Here is a 12,273-nt window from a genome sequence, read left to right on the forward strand (position 1 = left end):
GGTGCGAATAAGTTTCATTGTTCAACTTCCCATTTTGATTGCCCCCACAAGTTTTATCGAAATTTCCTGCCAATTGGACTATTGTTCTCAAATTTGGTCCCCAGGATTTGAATGGGATAAATTAACTGTGGAAAGAGTATAGAGGTGGATAACAAATATGGTTTTAGGACTGCACAATGTTAATTATGAGGATTGGCTGAGGGATGTGGACTGCAGAGTTTGGTAGATAGAAGGAGAGGTGATATGATTGAAACTTTTAAACTGTTGAGAGGTAGTTACAAGGTTGACACTGGGAGGTCTTTCGCTTGGTGGAACAGGAGAAAGGAGAAACGACAAGGGCCCATCCCTGGAAGTTACGAAAGGAAGCTGTGAGCAAGAGAGTGAGGAACGGTTTCTATGCATGGAGGGTGGTTGAACCATGGAATGCATTGCCTAAGAGAGTGATGAAAGCACAAACAGTCAATGAGTTCAAGGTGTGAAATGACAGACTTTGTGTTTTCTAGGAAGAATCTCCCACGATGAGTCTTTTGACTCCATGGAGGCCTCAATAATAATAATAATAATAATAATAATAATATCATCATGTTTGATTTAGGTTTAAGCCAATACAAAGTTCATTTGGATGACTGAGTCCCAAAGTGCCAGTCCATTCTCATTCCATAACCAGTGGATAACCTAATGGGATTTACTGATTGAAGGTGAGGAGTTGGCATTAGGTCAAAGATTCAGTCAAAGGTGATGTAGGGGTTTCCTCCCGAGTATCTAGCTTTGACACTTAAACAACTCCTATTTAATTTAACTATTGCCAATAGTTAAATTAAATAGAAGTTCAAGGTTGGAGAAGAGATGTCCTTCTTCTCTTCAACTATTTTCTGATGACTAAATATCTGGAAGCTCTGGTGGAAGGTTGTTGGAAAAGAAAATTTGAATAGTTTACTATTCCACACTGAAGAATGGAGATGTCTCCCTGAATATTGTTATACATAAAATCATACACTTCGGCCAGAGATGATAAAACAATGTTTATTATATTGGAACTTTGCTCTGGGAAAGAGACAAAGCATCTATCAGATAGATGCAGGAGAACTGCACAGAAAATACATATAGGAGAATGAGCAATCATTTCTGGATACTATAAATTATGTGAGTATGTGAACAGTAGATTTTTTGTATGACAAGTGGTGATTAAATGAAATGCATTACTTGAGTAGGTGGTAAGTGCTTCAATGCTGAATGTTTTAGGCAATGTATAATAGGTATTATGGTTTGGCTATGTTAGTGTTTGGCTTCCTGCAATGACTCTTCTGACTCCATGGAGGTATGGAAAATAATATTTGCACTAATAATAAAAGTTGGCATATTCACCGATTATTCTATTTCTCTCTCTCTGATTTATGCTTACACATAGACCCACACTTCACCTGCAGGTGTTCAAAACCAAATCCAATGGAATACGGTGGTTAGTCTTTATTTCATAGTATCCTATGTCTGTACATTGCATGTCTTGGTTGGTCTGTCTATTTTAAGTAATGAAAAACACAAAGAGAAAAAAAACTCTCTACCTCCATATGAGACTGGAACTTACCATTTGATTAAAAAACTGCCTGATAAAAGTTCCTCATATCAAAGACAGGATTCGAACATGGATTTTTTTTAACCTAAGAGCTCATCTATACTGGGTTACAGAGGCTTAGGTTATTCACAGACTAGTAATTTTAGAAACTGTTCAACTCAAAAATAATTTTGTATCTTCAAACTAAGAATATCATTTTTTGTATAAGAACACCAAATAAAAACAATTATAAGAAACTTGTTTTTTCTTTGAGGGTTTCGAGTTTTTCTAATTTATATTTGATGTATAATGTAAATGTCTAATGTAAATAACCAATGAACAACTATTCAGGATAAATAAGAAAATTCAATTTTAGTCTGGAGGTGGGGAATAAATCAATCATAGATCTCCTCCAAAATTCTATCTAAAATTTTATCTATCATATACCAATGCATCCTGCTCCACTAGATGCCAGCTGATAGTTTGGTGGACACTGACAAATAAATGAACCTGGGGTATTAATGCATGTTCCATACTGGCAAATCTCAGGATTTTCACATTCATCAATATCTGAAAAATACAAAGAGTAATTTCATTAGCATCATTATTATTATTTAACAGAATCCACACCTCCATTATTTCATGCAATATCTATCATATGTCTTCTTAAGCTCATTAACTGACAACACACTCACAACTCACTCAGGCACTCCATTTCCTCCATTTCACTTATTCGTCACTCTCAAAGCAAAAAATCTGGTCCTGATATTCTTACTTACCAGACTTATACTTCAGGATTTACTGAGTATACAGCTTGCCTGATTGGTGTGGCTTTACTAAAAAGATGACAGCAGGAAGTGAAATGCAAAGTTTTGTTTTGTAGGTGAAGTATATTAATAACACCAGGATACCATCGATTGTGATCTAATAAAGTAAGTTAAATTTATATCTCAGATATATTTGTGACATGTGATTTAATGGAATGATTAAATATGGAGCATTTAAGTTGAACCATTCGTTCAGGTATGATATTTATTTTTATCCATTTCCAGTTGATGCAAAGATTATAGACTTCATTGCTGAAGCTTTCTGCCTTTCAAGGCACACTTCATCTTTGAGAAGAGGAAAAAATTGAAGTGACAGTAAACTTGAAGATCTCTTAGTTCTTGTACTTCTTAATTATTATTCCCATTGTTTGCTGAAAAAAAGTTTGTGTGCTGCCAATTTTCCCATTTAGATAATAGATGATTTTCATTGTAAATGTTTTTAACACAATCATCCTTTTAGGTTTCGTAACTCTGAAGCATAAAACTCATTTTATTTTCCAGAGTTTAGTTCTCATTAAATCTAACAATTGATGGTATTAATCATATAGGATCCTTCCAAAAAATATGCACGAGCAGGTTAACACTTTGCAATATATTGAAAGAACTCACTAGGATTTTTCTTAGGTTGATTAGCTAATTTCTCATACTGCACTTTTGCAGTCTTCACCAATCAAGTCACCTTCATGGCCTGCTCTTTGGACTTTTCATGCAACTAATTATTACTAGCATTTACATTGTGTTTTCTTCCAGATTTCATCACTAATCTTTTCATTCATCCATTTTACTCCTACCTTGATTATCCTTTTTTTACTTTGGAATATACTCAGACATTGCTGCTGTTATATAACTCTTGATCAATGTCCAAGCAGCATCTATCTTATTTCTGCTCAAATTGTCTTTCCATGCTATAGCTCTCAGTTGTCTCCAGAGCTTTTCATAATCATCAACCTTGTAGTTTCACATAAACAGTGTGCCCATTAAGTAATGAGTTTTGATCACTACAGTGTGTTGTAATCGCAAGTGCAACTTTTGAGTCAGCTAATTCAACAATTTTTATATGGCAACTGTTTTATATGAAGTAAGAGTGTGTGAGTGGAGCGTGTCAGAAGTTGTATCATGGAGCAAAGAGCCATGATAAAATTTTACTATAAATTAGGAAAAACTGCTACAGAAGTGTACCAAGACATAAAATAAGTTTACGATGATGACCATTTGAGCCATGTACAGGTGTTCTGCTGGTTTACAACATTTAAAGATGGGAGGAGGTCCCTGGAGGATGAGCCACAGTGTGGTGCATGGACAAATGAAAATATGGTGAAATCTAGGGAAATTGTTGCCCATGACAGGCAAATAACCACTAAGATACTTGCTGAGAAACTTAGTGTCAGTAAAGAAATGGCCAGATTAATCTTTGAAAGAGATCTGTTTGAGATTTGTGCTGCACACATTGACAGACGAACAAAGAGAGAGAGAGAGAGAGAGAGAGAGAGAGAGAGAGAGAGAGAGAGAGAGAGCACAAAGTTACATGTTGTTAAAGTTTCATCCATGCAGTTCATCAAGATTGTGATGTGTTGCAAAGAATTGTCACTGGTGATGAAAGTTGGCGTTTTCAGTTTGATCTGGAAATGAAACGCCAGAGCATGGAATGGCATGGAACGTCTTCTCTTTGACAGAAGAAAGTTAGGTTACAAAAATCACATGTCAAAACAATTTTTATTATTTTTGTTTTTGACACTGCTGGAATTATTCACTGCGAATTTGTTTCAGAGGGCACCGCAGTGAATGGTCAATATTATTTAGGAGTAATGTCAATATTATTTAGGAGTAATGCAATGTCTGTACTTCTGCATGCAATGTGTCAGGAAAGAACTGTTCCAACAACTGGTTTCTGTTGCATGACAAAGAGCCTGCATACTGTGTGCTTCCTGCAAAGCAGTTTCTGGCTTCGAAGTTGATCTGTGTGATCAAACATTCCCCTTATTCACCAGATTTGACTCCCACAGATTTTTTCCTCTTCTCAAAGATGAAGTGTGCCTTGAAAGGCAGAAAGCTTCAGTGACATTGAGGACATCAAATGTGGTGTGATCCAGACACTGAAGGAGATTCCAGTTCAGGATTTTTGCCATGCCTTCGAACACCTGTATAACAGATGTAAACATTGTGAGGAGTTGGAGGGAGATTATTTCAAATCTGTAACTGACAATTCCAAATATAATTGTTTGTTTTGATATAATAATTGTTGTCTCATTACTTAATGGGAACACTGTGCATATCCCTTCTTCATAGAAGTTCTCATATGAGTGGCTGCTATCTAGTTGATCACCCCATGTTTACCCTCACAAAGTGGGGGAGGATCAGACATGCCATTCACATTATATTCTCTGATGATATAACCAGATATAAGACACTTACTCCTCATGGGCCAAACATTAGACATTGCTTAAAATTGCTGCTCATTAGGAAAATGAGAAATTCATTCTTCTCATTTCCTGATGTAATTGCTTCATTCCAATCATTGCCATAATTGAAATAACCTATAATGATCACCCTTCACTTCTTCCCAAGTCATGTCAAGTTGTCTATACATTAAATATCTGCTATGCATACAGTTGATACTTTTGGCTTGCACCAAGGATCTCAGAATTTAGGCTACTGGATAGTGTCCTCCAAACCAACTGGTTGTAGATTCAAATCCCACTGTGGCCATGGATGTTTAAAAATCTTTTTTTAGGAGAGAAAGAGATTAATTTTCTCACCTGGTGTGAGAATGCTACGTCGCTTACTGAATGCCTTGAAAAAATACTGTTTCGTCATCAGAGCAGGTTTTCTTAATTACAGAGAATTAAGTAAAGAAATATATACAGTTGACCCATGAACAACGCAGGGGTTATGGGCATGGATAACTTTTGACTACCCCAAAACTTAACTACTAATAGCCTACTGTTGACCAGAAGCCTTACCGATAACATAAACAGTCAATTAACAAATATTTTGTATGTTATGTATGTATATATATGTTACCGGTAAAGTGTGAAATTAGGCACTGTATAGAATCCCTAGGCATTCTATACAATGCTGAAAGTAGGACGTCAAAGTATGAAATGCTTAGATTTTGACACATTTCCTACGCATTCTATAGAATGCCAAAAGGCAAATTGGCAAAATATAAAATACTTCCGGCAGTGACTTTTAATGTGGAAAGGCGAGTCACACGACTTTTGACGCTCGCCTCAGACAGACAGTCAGAGCACATCGAATACTGTTCTCACATTTGGAGTGGGGCTCCTAAAAGCTCCCCCAAAATGCTTGACTCAATACAGAGGACAGCAATTAGACTGATAAATGATCCATCTCTTACCACCTCACTACCCCCACTTTCACATAGCTGTTTAGTCTCTGCAGTTTGTATATTCCACAAATATTTTCATGGAAAATGCTCATCTTAAACAGCATCAATAATTCCTCCACTCTGTACTAAACCCATTGGAACATATACAGTCACCGCCCAACATCCCTTCACAGTACACCTTGAAACCCATAGAACAAGTTTCTTTTCCTCCTCATTCATCCCTGCTACTGCTGAACAGTCTTCTCCCTGATGTATTTCCCAAGGACTACAATATACAGGCTTTTAAATCGAATGTCAACAAATTTCTCCTTTCCCATCCCACTACCGATATATGGTACTAAAGTACTATAGGGTTGACCAGTCAACCTCTCGTATATTGCCCAACATAATAAAAAAAAAAAAAAACTTCCAGCATTTGCACTGCTGGCTTTGTTTGACTTTCGATGCTCACCTTGCACATGCAAATGGCTGAGCAAGCTACATTGTCCGGGCAGGAATCACGTCATGTTGACATGAAATGACGATTCTACGAAGAATAATCTAAAGTTAGAGTCAATGCTGCTAAAAACTGCATTTTTTTAACCGAAACTACCTACCAAAAGTTAGTAAACGATGTGAAAAATGCTAAGATCACTTCTAAGAAGATACCATGTGACTTTTGGCTGCTGAATCGCTATGATGTGATGGTCGTAGGAAACAAAAGTAAGTTGATTTATCCTGTTAAAAAAGGCATAAGTGAAATCCAGTTTTATGTCACAGATTCTGAGTTATTTAATGTACTTCATAAAGCTCATTTGGCCATTAACCATGGAGGACGTGACAGAATGTTGAAAGAAATTTCACAAAAGTATAAGAATATCACTCATCATGACATTGAGCTGTACATTCACCTTTGTGAGCCGTACCAGAAAAAACAAAAAGGTGTTAAAAGGGTGTTGTAGTGAAGCCTATGATTTCTTCCGAGTTCAATTCCCGTTGTCAAGTCGATCTCATTGATTTTTCAGTCATCCTGACAGGGAATACAAGTTTATAATGGTATACCAAGATCATCTCACTAAGTTTGTGGTTCTCAAGGCTCTGACATCAAAGACAGTGGAAGAAGTGGCATATAATCTCGTGGACATATTTGCTTGGAGCACCATCGATTCTTCAAGCTGACAATGGCAGAGAATTTGCTAATAATGTGGTGAGAAGCCTAAAGAAGTACTAGCCAACTTTGAAGATCATCCATGGCAAGCCTCACCACTCACAAAGCCAAAGAAGTGTCGAAAGAGCGACTCAGGACATTGAAAATATGATGTGTACGTGGATGGAAGATGAAAAAACTGACTGATGGAGTAAGGGACTACGTTTGATGCAACTTATGAAGAACAGGACATTTCATTCTGGGATTAAGAGAACACCATAGGAAGCTCTCTTTGGCTGCAAAGCTAAAGTGGGTCTCACAACGTCTTCCTTACCCCAAAATGTTTTACAAGACATACAGACTGAGGAGTAACTGGAAAAAATGACGGAAAACATTCAAACAATACAAGAAGAAACTGATCACCCTATCCAAGAGAAAGAGTCTATTGCACAAAACATAGTGAAACTGTAGTCGACGATGGAAGAAACGAAAGTAGTGATGAATACATGTCTACCAAAGAGGTTTCCAGTTCTGCTACCTGCTGTGTCTGTTTGAAGGTAACCAGTGGTACCCATATGTGCAGAAACTGTCACCGAAACGTTCATGCCGCCTGTTGACATGAGAGTAAAGACGATGCAAGTGAGAAAATAGAAGGATATGATGTTAATATTTTGTGTACTCTTTGCTTCAATATTGAGAATGCTGTCAAAGGTAAAATTCGATCTAAATTGAATCTGGAAATACAGGCCAAAAAAATGAAAATGGATTCAGACAAAAAATTTCCTCCTGCACCTTTAGGGCCACTGTGCAAGTTCCTATCCCAGACATCGACAAGGGACGAGGTGACTTGCACAATCTGCTGGTGGTTGTTATGAGTGTGATAGACGATGGTTTTTACCGACTTGGACTTACTAAGAGTTGGAGTCGTTCCTGACCACGAAATAGCTCTCCAGTCAGCAGCTTCCGCTCAGTCCACGGGTAGCGGCCAAGGGTTCGTGAGGTGTACTTGCAAGACCAAATGCCAAAATGCCATTCCAGTCTAGCAATTCAAAATGCCATTCCAGTCTACCTTGTAGCAACAAGTAGTTCAGCACTGGTCTTTTTCTCTTTTTGTAGAAAATTCCGGTATCTTACATTTTGTACTTCTTACATTTTCACAAGCATCTTTTCAATAAAAGCCTTTTTCATACTTTGCCGAAATAGTATTTGTCATTCTATATAATGCCTAGGTATTGTATACAATGACTAGGGAAAGTATGTAAAATATTAAAATAAAACAGACATTTAATACTTTGCCTAAAAACGTCATGCATTGTATAGAATGCCTAGGCATTCTATACAATGCCTGCTTTTCACACTTTGCTGGTAACATATATACTATATTCTTACAACCAAGTAAGCTAGAGAAAAGAAATTGTTATTAAGAAAATCATAAGGAAGAGAAAATACATTTACAGTATGTTCTGTATTTATCGATACTGTAAGTTTGCATTGTCTGTTTACAAGATGAAGCATATTTCTGTTAGTACCTACATCAATATTGTCTTATATGACACAAAACACTGTAGATGTTATACGTATTACTAACACTTAGAAATCAAAAATGAAAAGATAACAAGAAAAAGAAATTATTCATATTTATTTGCAGGTATAACGATTCATGAATTAATAATGAAGAAGCAGCAATATGATTGCTTTATGGTAGCCTAGTGAAATTGATTCGATTGCTTTGTGGTATCCAAGCCCAGGGTTTACCAAAGTGAATTCCACAACCTGAAATTCTAGGAATCTGCGAATCTTGTTTACAAACATTTATTTATTATTATTATTATTATTATTATTATTACGGGTATCTCCATGGAGTCAGTAGACTCATCGCGGGAGACCCAAACTAGCAAAACAATATCTGTCATATCTCTTCTTGAATTCATTTACAGATGAAGAGCTCACAACAAAGTCAGGCAATGAATTCCACTCATTCACCACCCTCCAGGCAAAAAACCTTGTTCTGACACCTTTGTTAACCACACTCTTCTTTAATTTCCAGAGATGACCTCTTGTTCTTCCATCACTATCACACAGCTGAAACATTTCCCCTGCATCAATCCTATAAAAACCTTTTAGTAATTTGAATGTTTCTATCATATCCCCTCTTCTTCGCCTATCAGCCAATCTCTGCAATCCACAAGCTCTCAATCTATCAATGTAGGGAGCATTTTTTATATCACTCACCAACTTGGTCACTCTTCTCTGAACCCTCTCCACAGCCTCCTCATCTCCAAGGAATCCAGGTGACCAGACCTGAGCACAGTAATCCAAATGTGGAAGTATCAATGCTTTATAAAGGGGAATAATAACCTCTTTATCTCTGGATGTCAGTGTGTTCCTCAACAACCAAGTAATCCTATGTGCAATCTTGGACACCTTAGCAATGTGTCCTCTGAACTTCATCTCCTTATCTACCAATACCCCTAAGTCCCTAGCCTCATCAATCTCTTGGAGTACCTTTCCATCTATGTAGTACACAGCTGGTAATCTTTTAATCCCAAAATGCAAGACTTTACACTTTTCCACATTGAACTGACATCCATTTTCTTTTGCCCATTTTACCAGCTTATTTAAATCCTCCTGCAAACTTTCAACATCAGCTTGATTTTTTATTGCACTACACAACTTTGCATCATCAGCAAACAACTGAATATCTCCCTTTAAGCCGTTTCCTATATCATTTATATACAAATTAAACAACATTGGCCCAAGCACAGAGCCCTGAGGCACACCACTGGTCACCTGCCTCTAATTGTGTGATTTATTTATTTATTTTCAATTAATGAATTGATGACATGATGAAATATATGATGCTACATGTTACGTCCATCATACCAGATTTTGAAAAACTCTGCAGTTCAAAATAATAACTGAACTGTAGTAATTAAAATGAACAAAATTTTTTTAAATTTACAGAACACTAAATTGTAAAATGGTGAGTGTTTACTGATTTCTTCCTTTTTTTCATGTTCATTTCAAAGACTTAGTTGTGAGAGCTTCACAAAAAAATTATGCTTGCTCTAGGGCTCCACTTTAGCATGAAGTTTGTGACAACCTGACCTAGCCTATACACTAATGAATGAATCATTAAATTTTTTTTATTTTATGCTAATTAATTTAACTAATTAATAACAATTAATTTTATGCAGGGATGATTTAATACTGCATCTTTAAGTTCGTTTATATTATTCTAGACTGCAAATGGATATGTATGGTCTGAAAGTGTTTGTACACGTAAGTTTTGATAAATTTTAACTTTTTGTAATAGATTTGTATATATTTTATGGCAGGAAATGATAAAATAACCTAATATCTACATATATTTTATGCATTAATTGACATACCTAACTTTTTCTTAATATTTTTGATATTTCTAGGCTATTATTATTATTATTTTTTTTATTATTATTACACAAGACCCAATGGAGTCAAAGACTCACCTAGGTGGTCCTTTTATCATACACACAGCTCATCATACCATGCTTTAAACACACTCAAATTTTCTGCACACACCACACTCTCAGGCAAGGCATTCCAATCATTCACAACTCTGCATGAAAAAACCTGCTTCTCACTCCCCTACTCACACCCTCTTTATACAGTTTCCAGGGATGACCTCTGGTTCTCTCCTCATCTCCCACTATTTTCCGAAGAACCTCTCCAGCATTGATCCTATAACAACCTCTTTCTAACTTGTAGGTCTCTATTATATTTCTCCTCTTCCTCCTGTCCACCAGACTCTGCAAGTTGCATCTTCTCAAGTTTTCCTCATACTTGATATTCCAGAGGTTAGAAACTACTTTAGTCAGTCACCTCTGGACCCTTTCCAACATCTCTTCATCCTTCTGAAAACCAAGTGACCAAATTTGGGCACAATAGTCCATGTGTGGCTTAATCAAAGCCTTATACAATGGAACAAGAATCTCCCTACTTATACAAGTCAGTGTCCTCTGCATCATTCCCAGAATCCCTCGTGTTGTCTTCACAATTTTGGCTATGTGTCCTCTAAATTTCAGATTCTTATCCACAATCACCCCCAGATCTCTTATTTCCTCCACCTCTGACAATATATCCTCACCAAGCATAAATTCTACATCCCATTTTTGTTTTCCAAATTTTAAAACCTTACATTTTGCAACATTGAACTCACATCCCCATTCCCGTGCCAAATCACTCAATTTATTCAAGTCTTCTTGTACGGCCACAACATCTTCTCTACTCTTCATGGTTCATCCCAACTTTGTATCATCTGCAAACTACTGAATACCTCCATCCAAATCTTCACCAATATCATTAATATACAAGTTAAACAGCAATGGCCCTAAAACAAACCCCCGAGGCACACCACTAGTAACTTTCCTTTTCCTGGATATCGCTCCCCATACACAACTTGTTGATACCTATCTGATAGCCAGTCTCCAATCCAATACACCAATCTAATATCCAACCCCATCTGCTGTAGTTTGACTATCAACTTATCATGAGGTACTCTATCAAAAGCCTTTGCGAAATCTAAGTATATTACTGTGTATCCTTCTCCTCTGTTCATGGAAGCAGTCACTTTATTGTAATAAGTAAGTAGATTACTACATGACCTCCCTTTAGCAAATCCATGCTGTCCATCAAAAATAATACCACTGTTTTCAACCCAACTCTGGATCCTAGTTCTCACAAGCTTCTCCAAGAACGTAGCTACAACACCTGACACACAGATAGGTCTATAGTTTGGTGCTTGAGTTCTATCACCTCCTTTATGAAGTGGCACAATCTTGCCCTCCTTCCACTCCTTAGGAACTTGACCCAGTGCAAGACTCATATTAAAAAAATATGTCAAGGCTGGCATCAACTCCCTGGCACATTCTACTTGGTGATATACATCTAGTTTACATCTAGTTTGCTCAATTCCCCATACACCTCTTGCTCACTTACAGTCAGTTTGTCTCTCTTTCCCATCATCAACTGCTCTGAATCTCTCCATGAAGTCACATTCACAAGATTGAAAGACCTTTATGAACTGCTCATTAAATATCTCCATCACACCTTCTGCAACAGTTGTCTTTATACCATTTTATGCAATCAATGTCATCCTTCCACATTCTTTCTTTTGCTGGCTACATATCGAAAGAACTCCTTAGGATTCTTTTTGGCTTCATTAGCTAACTGTTGTTTATACCTCTCTTTAGCTACCCTCACCAACCAAGTCACTAAATTAAGAGCCTAGTCAGAGGCAATGGCAGTTCCCTTGCACATTCTCGCAAAACCCTGGCTGATATCCCATCTAATCCCACAGATGTATTTACATTAACCTCAACCTGCTTCTGTCTCCTCATGACCATCATCATCATCATCACTCATTAAGGTTAATCTTCCA

The 12,273-nt window shown here is 36.9% G+C and overlaps 1 protein-coding gene across 1 annotated transcript in view; it reads right to left on the reverse strand.

Annotated features, from left to right (window-relative positions):
* LOC150100631 (fibrillin-1-like) overlaps nucleotides 1–12,273 on the reverse strand; it is a 1,594,375-nt gene that overhangs the window by 694,868 nt on the left and 887,234 nt on the right. Inside the window, exon 35 of the mRNA XM_090401848.1 lies at nucleotides 2,000–2,122. Within this exon, the coding sequence (XP_090257974.1) occupies nucleotides 2,000–2,122 (123 nt within the window). The remainder of the gene's footprint in view (nucleotides 1–1,999; nucleotides 2,123–12,273) is intronic.

The sequence above is a fragment of the Typopeltis vanoorti genome, chromosome 12 (assembly GCF_054136105.1).
Source record: "Typopeltis vanoorti isolate ZY-2024b chromosome 12, IOZ_Tvanoo_1.0, whole genome shotgun sequence".
Classification (NCBI taxonomy): domain Eukaryota; kingdom Metazoa; phylum Arthropoda; class Arachnida; order Uropygi; family Thelyphonidae; genus Typopeltis; species Typopeltis vanoorti.